At 44.1% G+C, this 18,146-nt stretch overlaps 1 protein-coding gene across 1 annotated transcript in view; it reads right to left on the bottom strand.

Annotated features, from left to right (window-relative positions):
• Nucleotides 1–67: 67 nt before the first annotated feature.
• marchf3 (membrane associated ring-CH-type finger 3) overlaps nucleotides 68–18,146 on the bottom strand; it is a 35,827-nt gene continuing 17,748 nt past the window's right edge. Inside the window, exons 3-6 of the mRNA XM_080214037.1 lie at nucleotides 16,782–17,039; nucleotides 10,428–10,623; nucleotides 3,703–3,912; nucleotides 68–2,698 (exon numbers count right to left, since the gene is read on the bottom strand). Coding sequence (XP_080070163.1) covers nucleotides 2,540–2,698; nucleotides 3,703–3,912; nucleotides 10,428–10,623; nucleotides 16,782–16,957 — 741 coding nt within the window. The 5' untranslated portion in view covers nucleotides 16,958–17,039 and the 3' untranslated portion in view covers nucleotides 68–2,539. The remainder of the gene's footprint in view (nucleotides 2,699–3,702; nucleotides 3,913–10,427; nucleotides 10,624–16,781; nucleotides 17,040–18,146) is intronic.

Genomic DNA, 18,146 nt, shown 5'->3' with positions numbered 1-18,146 from the left:
TTTCCTTTTTAATTACGTGTAGCTCCAACTTGGTAAAAATGATACAAATGGTTCAGCTATGTCCAGATTGATATTCCCCCATCCATCTATTTATGCATCCAAGCATAACATAGGAGATGAAGGGTTAAACCTCCTATAACAATGTAGTGCACTGGAGCTGGTGGGTTCATTCCATTAGACAGAGGTGTTGACAAAACCAATTTCAATATAAAAATCAAACCTTATGCACCGAGCTCAAACTAGCGATTCATACCCTTGTACAGTTTACAGTTACAGTTACATCTGATGTCCAGCATTTATCTATTTTTCTTTGTTCTGTACCGATAACAAAGAACGAAACAGGCCCTTTGACCCAACGAGCCTGTGCTGCCATTTTAACATTGAGTGCCCTCCTCTACGCCTATTGGGGAAGATCGAGGGAAGACTAATTTAGGGGTAATTTGTTACACCAATCAGCCTAAGAGCACGTTTTTGGGGTGTGGGAGGAAACTGGAGCACCCAGAGAAAACCCACATAATCACAGGGAGAATGTGCAAACTCCTAAGTGCCCACACTACCATCTTAAAGCATTTTCCTACACCTACCTTGCCCCATGTGTATGCTAATGGTACCCCTATTGTAACCAGATTCAGGGGAGAATAGCGTAGGTTGAATTTGGTACACCAATCAGCCTAAGAGCACATCTTTGGGGTGCTCTGGTTTCTTCCCACACCCCCAGGAAACCCACGCAACCACAGGGAGAATGCGCAAACGCCCACAGACACCGGCTCAGTCCACGTATCTGCACAACTAACCTAGCCAGTGATACCAACAGCCTGCAACTAAATAAACTTTGTTCCCCAATGCTGGAGTGACACTGTTTCTTTCTTGATTTTTCTGTGTCTAATTATACACCAGTTCTTTTTAGGGATAAGGTTGGATTTACAACTCAAATTATATTGTGTATTTTGAATCTTCAAAATGTGAAAAAATTATGCCATTTTGGACTCCATTTGACTCCAAAGAGACAGTGCTTAGCTTCCCACTGAAGAACAGTCACTAGTTTCATTAGACAGCCGATGAGTAGATGAGAGATTAGTAATGAATACCAATATCAGAAGCAGAGTGTCAGTATTCAGCACATATATACCACCACAATCATGCTGACTGCAGCACTGAGAAACATATCAGTTAGAGGTGCAAAGCTTCATTCAGCAGCTAGCTCCCTGCCTCTGTTTCCACAAGAGAAAGAATAGCCATCTCCCTTCAGTGCGTGTGAGATCATATCAGTATGAATTGGATCCTTGGTTTAATTTAGCCCCACCGTTCCCCCATGGGGGGGGCGGGAAACATACTTGGCCCATCTCCCCTTAAAATGAAACAAGTCTGCTTTTAGCCTGTCAGTCTTTGTCTCCAAATTACCTGGGACCGATCCTCATCCCAATGCAGTTTAGTATTCTTACTTAGTAACTCCTGGAAAAGGAGCAATCTAATTTCATATTTACACAAAAAAATTAAATTTTTTGTTCTTAAACCAGGTCATTTATTTTACTTTAACAGCAAAATATACAAATTATTTAACACCCATTTATTGTGCACTGCTTTACAATTAAGTTAGCTTTGTTGTCATCTTAGAAACAGACAAGGGTCACCATCCAGAACCTGGTTGGATGAAGAATTTGGGAAATTGAGCAGCGTCAAATCACTCTTACAGCCAGTTCCAGATTTTGAGGATAATTCATAGAATGACAAGTCTTCGAACCAAAATATTCCTTCTGTTGTTTTCACCACCTATTGAGCTTGGAAAACAAACTGGCATAAAATGAAATATTAGTATCTTGCTTACATTTTCTCATTTTGATCTGGCCCCTGTCTGCTTCCGACTGATTCTTTAATTTCCTTTAAAATGAAAAATATTGGACTGAGACTTTGCTCATTTACACTGAACCTGGAAACAGTATTTTGCTCATTTATTTGTAGCACCAGGCAAACTGTTTGAAAGCCTCAGAGGCATTTGTGGATGGGTGGTTGGTGTCTAATGGAGCTTTGCACTCCGACAGACCAATCCCACCAGATAATGAACCAGTCACAGCTAAATCCATTAACTCAGATACTCTGCCAAATAATTCAGTGACTCCATGTCTAAGTGAACACAGTTCAATGGGCAAGCTACTTCCTTCCTCATTTTCTCCCACAAGAAAATTACTTTATCCTGGGGAAAAAAACTCACCACACATTAATAAGCTTTAGGAGGTAATTATGAATTCTCAAAATTATTGAAATTCATTCCCATTTTCAGTAAGCGAGGAAAGAAAAAGGGGGGAAAAAAATTGATTGTTTGAATTGATGGTAACATCCATCTCTTGCTATTACCATTAATGGTAACCAAGGCAAACAGGCCCTGGTGTGAACACAGCACATAGCAAGATACAACTGCTTTAAGTCTACTTTCTTCACCCATCTCCATATTGCCAAAAGGACATCCTTATCATCTCCAGAAGGTTCGTTCCCTCCTGCCGACATGGTGAATTTCAACATCCAAGGGCAATCTTTTAAAAGGCTAGACAATAGTCTCTTTGGACACAATTATACTCGAGTTTTGAGCTAGAAGATTGGGTTTGTTGCTAAGTAACACTTGCGATTTTGGAATCAGCAGTTTAACATGCTGGTTGGTCTGTCGCCACTCTTTCAACAGCCTGATGTGATACCGAAAAGAAGCCTGAAGTGAAAAACAAACAAGGTATGTTAGGTCTGAAATGAGGTTCGCGCCTGTTTGGTAGATTTCTTCCTGTAAACGCAAGTTGCATCTTGTTAACTCCGAACTGATATTTACACAAATGAAGTTATGAAAAAGGAGTAGGCCATTCAGCCCCTCAAGCCTGCTCTGCTATTTAATATCATGGTCGATCTGCATCCCACCCATCCCATACATGAACATACGATCCTTAAAGTCTTTTCACTGCTGGCTTTCAAAACATGGGGGAGGTGACGGTTCAGTGGTATTATGGTTAGACTCAATCCAGAAACCAGGCTAATTTTCTGGGGACTAGATGGTTAAGTTCGAATCCCACCACAGCAGACAGTGGAACTTGATTTGAAAAAGTATCAGGAATTTAGAATCTACTGATGACCATGTTGGAAAAACATCTGGTTCACTAAGGTTTAAAGTTTAAAGTTTATTAGTCTCACAAATAGGCTTACATTAACACTGCAATGAAATTAGTGTGAAAATCCCCTGGTTGCCACACTCTGGTGTCTGTTTGGGTAGGGAGAATTTAACATAGCCAATGCACTTAAGCAGCATGTTTTTCAGACTGAGGGGAAACCCATGCAGACACAGGAAGAACATGGAAACGCCACACAAAGTGACCCAAGCCAGGTATTGAACCCAGGTCCCTGGCACAGACAACAGAGCTAATCACTGTGCTGCCCCATGAGTAAGGCTAATGTCCTTTAGGGAAGGAAATCTGCTGTCCTTACCTGGTCTAGCCTACATGTGACTCCAGAACCACAGCAATGTGGTTGACTCTCAACTACCCTCTGAAATGGCCTACGAAGACACTTAGTTTCAAGAGCAACTACGGATGGGCAATAAATGCTGGCCAGCCAGTGATGCCCAAATGAACTTAAAAAAGAAATTCTAGAATCAATGCACTGAGTGTATAAAAAGGGTATTTTCCAGGTGAGTTATACATGGTGGATACTTTTACAAAAGATACTTACAGTGGTCCAGAGTAGGTAAATCGTAATTAGGACAGCAGACAGGATAAGAAGTCCAACTGCTTCTATGCTACTACTGAAGTAAAAATGGTCAACTGTTCCTTGGACACACAGCCAGCCCGACAAACTGGCGAGTGGAGTAATGAACAGGAAACAAATAATATCCCCACACAGCATCCTCCTCTTCTGCTGCAGTGTCGGATCCTTCAGCCACTGTGGGGGTGGGGGGTGGAAAAATGGACAAAGGTTAAAAGATAACTTTGTGCTGTTCTTTTTATCAGGTTTGTGCTATGTTGATGATTATCTATGCAAGGTGCTCAGTGGGTCCCTCTGTGCAGTTACAAATTCTCACAACTGTCCATGCCCAACCGTTGCAAAAGTAGTGACTTTCTTACGTTTTTGTTCTGTTAAAACAAAGAGTGCCTTGTTTCAGGAGAACAGGCCATCATTTAACATCATGCATTGGTGCTACAGACTATCTGTTGCCTCTTTAAGGCTACAAAACTGATAAGTAACCACTGAATGGGGGTCAATGGGTGCTATTCGGATTGGCGGTTGGTGACTAGTGGAGTGCCCCAGGGGTCGGTGCTGGGGCCTCAGCTATTTACCATTTATATAGATGATCTGGAGGAGGGAACCGAGTGCAGGGTGTCGAAATTTGCTGATGACACCAAGATTGGGGGAAAGGCAAATTGTGCGGAGGGTGTGGAGAGTCTGCAGAAGGATCTAGATAGGCTGGGCGAATGGGCCAGGAAATGGCAAATGGAATTTAATGTTGGCAAGTGTGAGGTGGTCCACTTTGGTAGGAAGAATGGTAGGAAGGACTATTACTTACGTGGCGAAAAACTGCAGCAGGCGACGGTGCAGAGGGACCTCGGGGTCCTTGTGCATGAGTCGCAAAAACCCAGCCTGCAGGTGCAGCAGGTGGTCAGGAAGGCGAATGGGATGCTGGCCTTCATAGCGAGGGGGATTGAATATAAAAGTAGGGAGGTCTTGCTGCAGCTGTATAGGGCATTGGTGAGGCCGCAGCTGGAGTACTGTGTGCAGTTTTGGGCGCCGCACCTGCGCAAGGATATTTTGGCCTTGGAGGGAGTGCAGAGGAGGTTTACTAGGCTGATACCGGAGTTGAGGGGGTTGAGCTATGAGGAGAGGCTGAATAAACTAGGCTTGTACTCGTTAGAGTTTAGAAGAATGAGGGGAGATCTCATTGAGACGTATAAGATGATGAATGGGATGGATAGGATAGAGGTGGAAAGACTCTTCCCGCTCAAAAAAGACAGTAGGACTAGGGGGCACAGCCTCAAGATAAAGGGGGGGCAGTTCAGAACGGAGTTGAGGAGGAACTTCTTCACTCAAAGGGTGGTGAATCTCTGGAATTCTCTGCCCGTTGAAGTGGTGGAGGCTGCCTCGCTAAATATTTTTAAGAAGCGGGTTGATGGGTTTTTGATAAAAGAGGGGATTAAGGGTTATGGGGAGAGGGCGGGAAAGTGGAACTGAGCCACGACAGATCAGCCATGATCTTATTGAATGGCGGGGCAGGCTCGAAGGGCCAGATGGCCTACTCCTGCTCCTATTTCTTATGTTCTTATGTTCTTATGAATGAGTTAGTTGGCAAGTGAGGTGAGATTAGAATCCTAGCCTGGAAATAGCCAAGCCAGTGAGCGCTGGTAATTTGTGAAGTCTTTATCTATACAGCAAGAATCAATGGTACACTAGTGTCTCTACCTCAATGCCAGATACAAGTCACACTCCAGGATTTCATGGACAAGGAAGGTTTGTTCATAAGTCAGCCAAGCAGGTCGAGTATTGATTTTCCAATAAATGCCAATTGCAGGTGGCAGGCACAGTGGCACAACGGTTAGCACTGCTGCCTCACAGGACCAGGGACCTGGGTTCAATTCTGGCCTCCAGTCACTGGACGTGTGGGAGTTTAAATGCTTTCCCCCATCTCTGTATGGGTTTCCTCCTACGCTCCAAAGAAGCGCAGTTTGGTGGAGTGGCCCAGGTAAATTACCCCTTAGTATTCCATGGTGTGTAGATTAGATGGATCAGCAGGGTAAAGGTATGAGGCTGCAGGGATAGCATGGGGGAAAAGCACCTGGGGAAAATAGTCTGTCAGAGTTGGTGCAGACTCGATGGGCTGAATGGCCTCTTCTGCACTATAGGGATTCTAAGAGTGGGAGAAATTCCTGGTTAGCCATGAGATGGAAAGATACAGAAGCTTCTACTATCATGATCCATAATTACAGACTGCAAACGCATGTAATAAAGTGTTATGTTGCTACAGCAACCCAGTTCCGTGGGGTGGGGAGGATCTGATTGGTGGCAACAGCATGGGGTTCAATCCTTGTACCAACTGGGGTGACAAGACGGAATAGCTTTCAAGCACAGAATTCAAGAAGAAGAAATTGATGAAGGCAGACATTTGCAAACTGTGATACCGAGCCTAAAATGTTGCAAACATACAACAGACTGGAAGTGATGACATGTTTTATAATTGTACAGAAGTTAGTGTAGGCTTGACCAGTTCCATTTGCAATTAAAATAATTTTACCCAGGTCTATGTGTTTGCTGCCAGCCTACAGAAAGCGGATACATCAGCATAAATATAGAAAGGTGACTCAATGCTGGGCTCCCAGAATTTGATCTAAAATGAAAGGACCTCGAGGCAAATGTGTCATTTCAATGTTTACAGAGATGGAATAATTGCATCAATTGAAAAGATATAATTATGCATCCATTCTTCTGTTAAAAAAGTAGCATTTTCAAAACCATTTCTTCAGAGTTAACTGTTTACAGAGCAAGATAAACCAATAAAATCATTTGAAAACATTTGCTTGGTGTTACTCTGTAGAAAACAAATATACATCCTGAACTGTAGCACAGAGCACACGATGCTTCGCCGCTAAAATGGGGATCTGTTAAATGTAGCCATTCCCATTAAGTCCATCACACTGGCACTCAGAGGAAGTTGTCTAAATGAGCATCTCGTTCAGGCCAACTACTGAGCAAAACTCTGAAGGTAGGAGTATCTAGAAATAACCTCCCATCTGCAAAGACAGACCAGATATTATCAACGCATCAGAAGGCAGCCATTCAGCCCATCAAGTCTGTACTGACCACAATCCCACTGCTCAACTTCTGTAACCGTGCTACGCCCCCCACCACTAGAGTCAATTTAGCATGGCTAATCCACCTAAACCGCACATTTTTGGACTGTGGGAGGAAACCCACGCAGACACGGGGGGAATGCGTAAACTCCACACACACACAATGGCCTAAGGCTGGAATTGAATCCGAGTCCCTGGTGCTGAGGCAGCAGTGCTAATCACTGTGCCACAGTGCTGCCGCTTATGGCTATTATTTAGTAAAGACCATTTACTGAATTCAGAGTTTTGGCTTGTGGAGCATGATTGACAGATACTGAACACAACAAAACACAAAAACCACAAAAACTTGAAGGAGGCCATTTGACAGTCATGCTTAGTCCCAGACTCCCCTCTTTTGGCCATAAACATGCAAGTTTCTCATCAAGAACCTGTCCAAAATCTGTTTAAGGTTACTAAATTTTCCACCACCTTTTCACAGAGGATACTCCAGATCCGGAGGACTGTGTTATTCACATATCCTATCTGACCTTCTGACAATACTTCCTGTTACCTCAAAATAATTTTATCAATTTAGTCAGAAATGATTCATCATTAATAAAGCCATAATGATACTGCTTGGTTAGCCTGGGTTTTGTGCACAGGAGCTGATTTTGCCTCTGATAATGATTTCATATCTTCCCCATCACTGGTGTTAGATAAACTGACCTGTAATTTCCTGGTTTAATCCCCTTCCTCTTTCTTGTGCACTGCTATAACATCAGCTCCCCTCCAGGCCTAGTTTTTAACCTAATGAAGGCCGAATTGCTTCTGTTTCTTTCAGCAAGAGGGGACACATTCTAACTGGGCCAGTTGACTCACCAACTTCCAGTAATGCTAATCTCATAAGCAAGTCTTCTCAATCTATTATCCTGTTCATAATTCCTCTCTGCTCTTTAGGGTGGCATGGTGGCACAGTGGTTAGCACTGCTGCCTCATAGCACCAGGGTTCCCGGTTCAATTCCAGCTTTGGGTCACTGTCTGTGTGGGGTTTGCATGATTATGGGGTGGCAGAGTGGTTAGCACTGCTGCTTCACAGCACCAGGGACCCGGGGTTCGATCCTCAGCTTGGGTCACTGTCCATGTGGAGTTTGCACATTCTCCTCGTGTCCGTGTGGGTTTCCTCCCACATTCTGAAAGACATGCTGGTTAGCTGCATGATTGTGGCGACTAGGGGAATTTCACAGTAACTTCATTGCACTGTTAATATATGCCTTACTTTAATTAATAAATAAGTTTTCTCCCCATATCTGCATGGGTTTTCTCCAGGTGTTCCCCTTTCCTCCCACAGGAAGTGTGAGGTTATTCACTTTGGCAGGAATAATAGGAGGAGGGACAACTATTTAAAGGGTGAAAAGCTGCAGCATGCTACAGTGCAGAGGGACCTGGGGGTCCTTGTGCATGAGTCGCAAAACCCAGTCTGCAGGTGCAGCAGGTGATCAAGGCGGCGAATGGGATGCTGGCCTTTATAGCGAGGGGATAGAATATAAAAGCAGGAAGGTCTTACTGCAACTGTACAAGGCACTGGTGAGGCTGCAGCTGGAGTACTGTGTGCAGTTTTGGTCGCCGCACTTGCACAAGGATATTTGGCCATGGAGGGAGTGCAGAGGAGGTTCACTAGGCTGATACCGGAGATGAGGGGGTTGGACTATGAAGAGAGGCTGAATAGACTGGGTCTGTACTCGGAGTTTAGAAGGATGAGGGGGGATCTTACAGAGACGTATAAGATAATGAAGGGGATGGATAGGGTAGAGAGATTCTTCCTGCTTAGAAAGGACAGCAGGACTAAAGGGCACAGCTTCAAGATAAGGGGGGGCAGTTTAGAACGGAGTTGAGGAGGAACTTCTTCACTCAAAGGATGGTGAATCTCTGGAATTCTCTGTCCGTTGAAGTGGTGGAAGCTACCTCGCTAAATATATTTAAGACATGGGTAGATAGGTTTTTGGTAGGCAAGGGAATTAAGGGTTATGGGGAGAAAGCGGAACTGAGCCACTTCAGATCAGCCATGATCTTATTGAATGGCGGGGCAGGCTCGAAGGGCTAGATGGCCAACTCCTGCTCCTATTTCTTATGTTCTTATGTTCTTAGTCCAAAGGTGTGTGGGTCAGGTGGATTGACCATGTTCAATTGACCATAGTGTTAGGGGATTAGCAGGGTAAATATGTGGGGCTGTGGGAATAGAGCTTGGGTGGGATTGTGGTCGGTGCAGACTCAATGGGCCAAATGGCCTCCTGAACTGTAGGGATTCTAGATGCAACTGTCAGTGTCCACTTCTTTCGTGAAGACAGATGCAAAGTACGTATTTAATACTTTAGCCATCCTCCTCAAGAATTTCCAGGAGTCCTTTTACATTTCATATCTGTTTAGAAAATGTTTCCTGCTGCTCCTGCCTCACAGTTTTTCTTTGCCTCCCACGTTAATATTCTCAATCCCTTTCTGTAAAATCAAATTTCCTGTTTTTCAATGACATCCATTCATTTTGTCATATGGAAGACAACAGACTTAAATATTAAAATTCAATTAACTGATCTTGTATTAATATTCATAAATCATGTAGCTTGTATCATAAGGGGACAACAATTGATTCTTTTCAGAAAATTGATTTACTGAAAAACATCATTTTCCTCCCGTTTATTTTTCTTGGCTGTTATCAGCCGGGTTTTTTCATAGAATCCCTACAGTGCAGGAGGTCACTTGGCCCAGTGAGTCTGCACCTACACTACTACAGGCCCACCCCAAACCTGTAACCTGCTAATGCTCCTAACCTACACATCCCAGGACACCAAGGGACAATTTAGCCAATCCATTTAACCTACACATTTTTGGAGTGGGGGAGGAAATTCACACAAACATGGGGAGAATGTGCAAACTCCACACAGAATGATAGTCACCCAAGGCCAGAATTGGACCCAGGCTCCTGGCACTGTGAGGCAGCAGTGCTAACCACTGTGTCGCCCTCAAAAATTTCCATTAAATCTCCTTCAGTCAAATGGATAGCAAGTCGTACACTTCTCAACAGCCACCATCATTCTGCAACTGTGATGACAATAGTCAGCTGAGGCAGTATCTCAGTTTTCCCATTCTGCACACTTCAACGCATAGTCTTGTATGCACACAAGACACAAGGGCAGCACGGTAGCACAGTGGTTAGCACTGCTGCTTCACGGCTCCAGGGTCCTGGTTTCAATTCCTGGCTCGGGTCACTGTGTGTGGAGTTTACACATTCTCCTCGTGTCTGGGTGGGTTTCCTCCCAAAGATGTGCGAGTTAGGTCGATTGGCCATGCTAAGAAATTGCCCTTTAGTATCCAGGGACGCATAGGTTAGAGGGATTTGTGGGTATAATATGTAGGGATATGGGGGGTAGGGCCTGGGTGGGTTTGTGTTCGGTGTAGACTCGATGGACCGAAGGGCCTCTTTCTGCACTGTAGGGTTTCTATGTATGCCATCTGACATTCTGTAAATCTCAAAACCTTGACCAAATGTTCAGTGGGTACAAAGCCCCCAAGTTATAGGGCCTAATAAAAGTTGTGATGAGATTGCTGGGCCAGTATTCTCCCACAATGCAACGGAGTAACTTTTACCTCAGTCAGTGGTCTTGGCATTCGCTCCAAAGTGAATTCAAAGTGACACAGTTCGCAGTGGCTGGAACAAGAAGCCACCAGCCATTGCTCGAGACAACTGCGATGAACTGTCCCCAACGTCCCAGAGCACTCGCATGGAGAGAGGAGGTTCTCTTTATCGTTGGGTTCATGGCAAATTCTACAGATTGGAATATCACTGCACAAAACGGAAGAGAGAAAATTCTAATCATTATCTTATAAGACTTTTGTTTCGTAAGCTATTTGTTCAGATCACTGAATAATAAGGCAGCTATCTTCCATTAAACAGCTCCACTAACTTCAGGGGTGAAATCCTGCTTTACCCAAGACTGGAGATGACAAATTGCCAATTTTACAATAAAAGAGGATATCGCTAAGTGTGTAAAATGGGCTGCTCTATTTCACCCATTCTGTTCTACTGCCCAAGACCCATTTCCACCCCACTTCCCCCTTCACATATACAATGTGATGGATTGCTATTCCCCAGAAATTATTTCAAACTTTAAAACCCTTCATAAATCACAAGCTTCTGTTGGACAACTGCATCAAATTCGGGCACCTCACTTTGGGAAGAATGTTGAGGTCTTAGTGTGGATACAGAGGAGATGTATTGGAATAATACAGGGATAAGGGAACTCAGTTAAAAAAGGAGAGACTAGACAAGCTGGGTTGTTCTCCTAAGAGCAGAAAAGGGTTTTTTTGGAAGGTGGAAGGAATGAAATTTAATTAAGGGAACAGGCAGAAAGGGAATTCAATATAACATTCATGGTGGCACAATGGTTAGCACTGCTGCCTCTCAGCGCCACGGACCTGGGTCTCAATTCCAGCTTTAGATGACTGCGCAGAGTTTGTACATGTCTACATGTGTTTCCTCTGGGTGCTCCTTAGGTTAGGTGGATTGGCCGTGTTAAATTGCTCTTTAGTGTCCAAAAAGATGTAGGTTAGGAGGATTAGCCATGGTAAATGTGCGGGGTTACAGTCTGAAATAAGAGTTACTTTAAAGAAAATTCCCAGATATTACTAACTCCTGGAGTATATGCAGATTTAATTCGAATCTGAATTTTCATCAAACGGCACTCAGCCAAAACTTGTCCGTTTTATCTCAACTTATCTTAGAGCTTACATTTCACATCAAACATGTTACAAGGCAAATAATGTGTGCTTTCATAAACACAATGCGGAACTAGGGGAGGTGGTGGCAGTATGGTGGCATTGTTACTAGTAAACTAGAGACCCAAGGTAATGCTCTGGCGACCTGGGTTCCAATCTCATCCTGACAGACAGTGGAATTTGAATTTAAAAAAATCTGGAATTAAAAGTCAAATGATCACACTGAAACCACTGTCAATTGTCGTAAAATCCCATCTGGTTCACTAAAGTCCTTTCAGGATTGAAATCTGCCGTCCTTAGCTGGCCTGCATGGGACCCCAGATCTACAGCAATGTGGTGGACTCTTAAGTGATCTGGCAAACCAGTTTGAGAGCAATTGGGGATGAGCTATAAATGCTGGTCCAGCTAGCAACACCCACGCCCCTGGAATGAATAAAACAACAAAACTGGACTTGAAGCTACGATCAGATCAGCTATGATCTTACTGATTTGACAGAAGAGGATCAAGGGGCAGAATGGCCTCCCCTTCCTATTCTTTATGTTCTAATCTCCTGCACCCAAAAGAGTGACAGCAAAAACCAAAGGAAGCATTCTGGTCATCAACATCATCAGTCAATACGAGGTTTTGAGAGGATTTTATACCATGTAGTAAGTGTCTGGCTTTTTGTTAGGAACAAGACAATACACTGGTAAGAACACCACTGAATGATCAAAATTGTTTTTGTTTGGATTCCATACCAATTGTGGTTTGCAGAAGTTTGGTAAATGGACCACCGAACAAAATTGCCCACTATGCCATCATGTTACCCTGCCACTGCCAGGCAGCATGGTGGCACACAGTGGTTAGCACTGCTCCCTCACAGTGTCAGGGACTCAGGTTCAATTCTGGCCTTCGGTGACTGTGTGGAGTTTGCATATTCTGCGTCTGCGTGGGATTCCTCCAGGTGCTCAGATTTCCTCCCACAGTCCAAGGATGTGCAGGCTGGGTGGATTAGCCATTCCAAATTGCCCCTTAGTATCTCGAGATGTGTCAGTTAGGAGAATTAGCGAGGTAAGGGATATTGGGATAGGGCCTGGGTGGACTCGATGGGCCGAAGGGCCTGTTTCTGCACTGTAAGGTTCTATGTAAATATGTGGGGTTACAGGGGATAGGACCTGGGTGGGATGTTCTGTTGGGAGATCGGGGCAGACTCGATGGACTGAATGGCCTCCTTCTGCGCTGCAGGGATTCTACAATTCTATGAATACGAAGGTATTGAATGAACGTACCCAGAACCGAAGGACTGTGGGGTCTGAAAAAAAAACAAAAGAACATCTTGACCTGACTGCAGTGCAGCTGAACCAAAGATCACTGAAAAAGCAGCTCTATGGTAGAAATGGAGGGTGGAGAAAAGCCCACTCTGCAGCTATAGGAACATGTGGAGGTCTATTGTTAATCACCACCCATTGCAGAGTCAAAAGACCTAATGAGACTGAGCAAAAATTCAGGTCCAAGGCTGAACAAGCCTTTAATTCTTCAAGCTATCCATCAGTTAGAGCAGTCCATTTGGTTAATCATCATGGCCAGCCAGAGTTCAGAGTTGGTGCAATATTGCACAGGGATCAAGCTAGAATCATAGTTGTTTATAGCATGGAAACAGGCCACCTGGTTTTTAAACCATTAACCTAGTCCCACATCCCCATATACCCATCATACCTATGTAACTGTTTAAATGCTTTCTAAAATATGTAGGGATACAGGAGTAGGGCGTGGGTGGGATTGTGGTTGACGTAGACTCGATGGGCTGAATGGCCTCTTTCTGCGCTGTAGGGTTTCTATGATAAAAGATAAAATTGTACCTACCTCTACTACATCATCTGACAGTTTGTTCCAGACACTCACCATCCTCTGCATGAAAAAATTGCCCCTCTGGACCCTTTTGTATCTCTCCCTCCTAACCAAAACTGTAAAAAACACTCAGCCAAAACCAGGGATCACCTTTTGATTACCTTATGCACTCCAAAAAAGTGTTCTGAAAGGCCTGAATCTTTGATTTTAAAAATGTGCTACAAGGGATCCAACCCTTTGGGTCTGTGACACAGGAGCCCAAAAATACTTAACAGGTGCAGGAAGAGGCATTGATAAAATGATCACACCATCTTTAAAAGCGAAACAGCTTTTAAAGCTGTACTTCCCCAAGCTGAAAAACAAGCAGGGATAATAAATCAACCCGACCAGATCAACCTGGGCTGATAGAGCCACCAGCCACAGAACCTGGGGCCATGGCAAAAAAAAAAGATTTAAGATGCATGATAGCTTCAGAATTAGAATTTAAAAAAAAATCAGTGCTGAACATGTGGCTACATTATTGTATTCAGTAGATCCAATAACATAATTGAAAGGTAAGGAATTGAAGATGTGCTGAAACCCTTTGCTGCTGTTTTAATAGAATCATAGAATCCTACAGTGCAGAAGGAGGCTATTCAGGCCATCGAGTCTGCACTGACCACAATCCTACCCAGGCCCTATCTCCTTAATCCCATGCATTTACCCTAGCTAGCCTCCCCAACACTAAGGGGCAATTTAGCTTGACCAATCCACCTAACCTGCACATCTTTGGACTCTTGGGGTGGGGGGAACCAGAGCACATGGCAGAAACCCACGCAGACACGGGGAGAATGTGCACACCCCACACAGGCAGTGACCCAAGCCGGGAATCGACCCGGGTCCCCGGAGCTGTGAGGCGGCAGTGCTAACCACTGTGCCAGGTTTAAGCAGTAATAAAATTTTGGTAAGCAAAGTTCAACAAGCAGGTCCAACAGTGTAGAGAACTCATCAACTCTTTCACGAGCAATTATGCAGGTCGGCTGTAGGCTGTGATTACACAAGATTGAATAACAGGCTGATGAAAACAAGTGACACTGAGGAAATGGAGGGCAAACCTCGAGTTTAGTGAGTGGGAGGTTTACAGTGTTGCTTTTTTAACAAAACTCCCCAAAAGCATATTTAACACATAGATCCACCCTGCCGCAATGTGTATGGGTCCCAGAGCTCCTGGTGGGCAAAATACTTTGCATTTGACTCAAAACACTGCCATGGAAGTTAATCCCAAGGTTGGCAGTCAAGGACTACCAGAAGGTTCAGGATAATTCTACAGTCAAAGAAAGCTTCCAGCTACAATAAAGGGGTACTGCACTAGAAACGTGCCCTTTTACACAAAGACGACAAAGTTTGGATCAGGGTCCTTGAAAGGGAGGGTCCATTGTCTGGAAGGACAATGATCAGCCAAGGTCATAGCACATGAACATCCCAGAAAGTGTGATCAGGAGGAAGAATCTCCTCCTCACCTCTGGAGGTGAACCTGCTTCCGTGCACATCAACAACTCAGATAACAGTAACCAAGTGCCATAAACAAAAAGAAAGATTTTAACTCCAAGCCAACAAATCTTCCCCCAAGCAATTGAGCCTCCCACTCTTCCAAACATGACCAGAACAAGATCTGGAAGGATTGGTTTGTTGGTGAATTTGCAGATAGCAATGACGACTGTCACAGGATACAGCAGGATATAGATCGGCTGGAGAGTGGAGAGATGGCAGATGGAGTTCAATCCAGACAAATGAGGTAATGCATTTGGGAAGGTCTAATACAGATAGGAAATTTACAGTCAATGGCAGAACCCTTAAGAGTATTGATAGGCAGAGGGATCTGAGTGTACAGGTACACAGGTCACTAAAAGTGGCAACGCAAGTGAAGAAGGTAGTCAAGAAGGCATACGGCATGTTGCCTTCATCAGCTGGGGCACTGACTTTAAAAATTGGCAAGTTGTGTTACAGCTTTATACAACCTTAGATTTGGAAATAAAGTATTCAATTCTGGTCACCACATTACCACAAGGATGTGGGGCTTTGGAGAGGGTACAGAAAAGATTTACCAAGATGTTGCCTGGTATGGAGGGCATTAGCTATAGGAAAGTTTGGAGAAACTTGGTTTGTTCTCACTGGAATGACAAAAGTTGAGGGGGGACCTGATAGAAGCCTACAAGATTATGAGGGGCATGGACAGACTGGATAATGAGAAGCTTTTTCTCCAGGGTGGGAGAGTCAATTAGTAGGGGGCATAGGTTTAAGGTGCGAGGGGCAAGGTTTAAAGGAGATTTACAAGGCAAGCTTTTGTTACACAGAGTGTGGTGGGTGCCTGAAACTTGCTGCCGGGGAAGGTAATGGAAGCAGATATGGTAGCGACTTCTAAGGGATGTCTTGATAAATATATGACTAGGATTGGAATAGAGGGATATGGTCCTTGGAACGGTAGGGGTTTTAGTTCAGAGGGGCAGCATGGTTGGTGCAGGCTTGGAGGGCTGAAGGGCCTGTTCCTGTGCTGTAATTTTCTTTGTTCTTTGATTGTTAAAATCTTAGATCATCTGAATTTATAAAGCCAGACACTTAAATGGGGGTGTGGTAGCACATCCTTTAAATATGTTGGGTAAAGAGCGAGGTATATTATGAAGGTGTGCAGCATAGCAAGGTTGAATGTGGGACTGGGGAACAGTACCACACACAGTACCATTTCACACACAATGCAAAATGTGCTGGAAGCTGTGGCAGGGGTGAAACCCTGCTCAGGCAGGGGACGAGGCTAGCCCAATGCACTGGGGGTGTGCTGACACCTGTGTTGGTGGCTTGCCAAGGTTAGGGCAGAGTAAAGGAGGAGGGTAGCCAATGAGGTTAAACCGAGGCTTTACCTGATGCAATTTATTAAAGTCATCTCGGCGAAGACGATTGCTGGAATTTTACCACCTTGCTCACCTGAGGCTCCTAAGATCCCGCCAAAGCCAACGGAGAATGCAACCCTGCCAGCCTTGCCCGTCCCAACATCAGGACAGGCATGCCTGTAAAATTCCGCTCGATGTGTTAGATCCAGCCTGGGATTCCTCACCCTGTTGGCTTGGATCTCATTTGATCGAGCCCCAAGATGGGATGCAAGGTCTTGTCCATCACCTTGGATATTGTTTGTGCCTCATGTGGGGACCACGATTGGATCTACTTTGAATTGGCTTTTTTGATTCGAATGAAAGAAAGTAAAGCTGGAAGTTGGTGTGTTTGGTATTTCCCAGATTTCTTTGATTCCTACTCACCCAGTTAGCATCAGTGGAATCACGAATGGAACTTATTACTGCAGAACAATCTCTGCCAGGCAATTTTCTACACCCAGAGCCTATGAGTACTTGGTAACTACTGAAACTAACCTAGTATTAATGCTAGTCATGACCACTGATGATGGGAGATGTCCATCACTGGCAGAAACCTCCATCACATACTGTGGCTGCTGTACATTCTCTGATAACAGATCAACAGACTTGGTAATTGGTGGGTTCAATTGACATACTGATGCCTGCAGATTATGAGTCTTCATGGTATTCATGTGTCAAAAAACATTTTGTCCAATTTAACATATTCCCCTTTATTCCAAATGTAGGGACTGAAGTCATTAATATAGAATGCACCTTTAAAAAAAAAGGGAGAAAACAGAAATTACTTGTTTTGTCCATTCTAAATGTATTATGTTAAGCACTTTTAAACATATCTGCATTCAACTTTGAGCACATTTCACTTGTATGGTTCCTTGAACATAGTAAAACAACCCACAGAAACAGGAATAGGCCTTCGAGCCTACTCTGCCATTCCCCTTGATCATGGTTGGCTAACAAATTTAATTTCCAATTCCCCCCTTCCTCCCATATCCCTCGAATCTTTTAGCTCCAAGAGCTATATCTAATTTCTTCTTGAAATCAAACAGTGCTTTGGCCTCAACTACATTCTGTGGTAGTGAACTCCAAACGTTCTCTGGGTGAAGAAATCTCTCATCGTCTCAGTTCTAAAAGGTTGACCCCTTATCCTCAAACCATGACCCCTACTATCAGGAACATTCATTCTGAATCTACCCTTGTCTATTCCTGTTAGGATTTTATAAGTATCTACGAGATTCCCCCCCTCGCCCCTCTGAACTCCGATAAATATAATCCTAACTGACTTAGTCTATCCTCCTATGACCCAAGACTTCATGGAGTGTAATCAGAAAATGACATCATAGGAGGAGATATTGTGACAAATAACCAAAACCTCTGTTAAAGAGATACATTATAGAGACTATTTTAAATGGAGAGGGGTTAGTGGAGAGATTTAGGAAGGAATTCCAAAGTTTAGGATTTAGACAGTTGAAGGAGGGGAGGAGAGGGGAAGGCGGGGGTGGTGGTGGAGGTGACGGAAGACGAGGATTGCATAAGAGCCCAGAGTGCACTTTGGTGTCAAAAGAGTTGTGGGCCGGAGAACATGAGAGAGAGAGATAGGGAGGACAAAGCCATGAAGAGATTTGAACATGAGATTATAAACTTAAAATCAAGAGTTTGGAAGATCAATTCAGGGTCAAGTAGAGGGCAGAGGCACTTAGCAGTCTGATTCAACCTTGAGTAGGCATCAGGGAAGAGGCTGGAATGGACGGCCAGCGGACACAGAGTTTATGATGGAGGCTGAAAACAATGGCTTTGGTTTTCCAAAGGATTTATTGATGGATATTTCAGCCCTTTTGTAACTGGATGTTGGTGGGATAAAGC

This window comes from Carcharhinus amblyrhynchos, chromosome 28 (genome assembly GCF_965287045.1).
Source record: "Carcharhinus amblyrhynchos chromosome 28, sCarAmb.v2.hapA, whole genome shotgun sequence".
Taxonomy (NCBI): Eukaryota; Metazoa; Chordata; class Chondrichthyes; order Carcharhiniformes; family Carcharhinidae; genus Carcharhinus; species Carcharhinus amblyrhynchos.
Note: the sequence above shows the minus strand (reverse complement) of the source record. Positions and strands in the feature narration are given on the sequence as shown.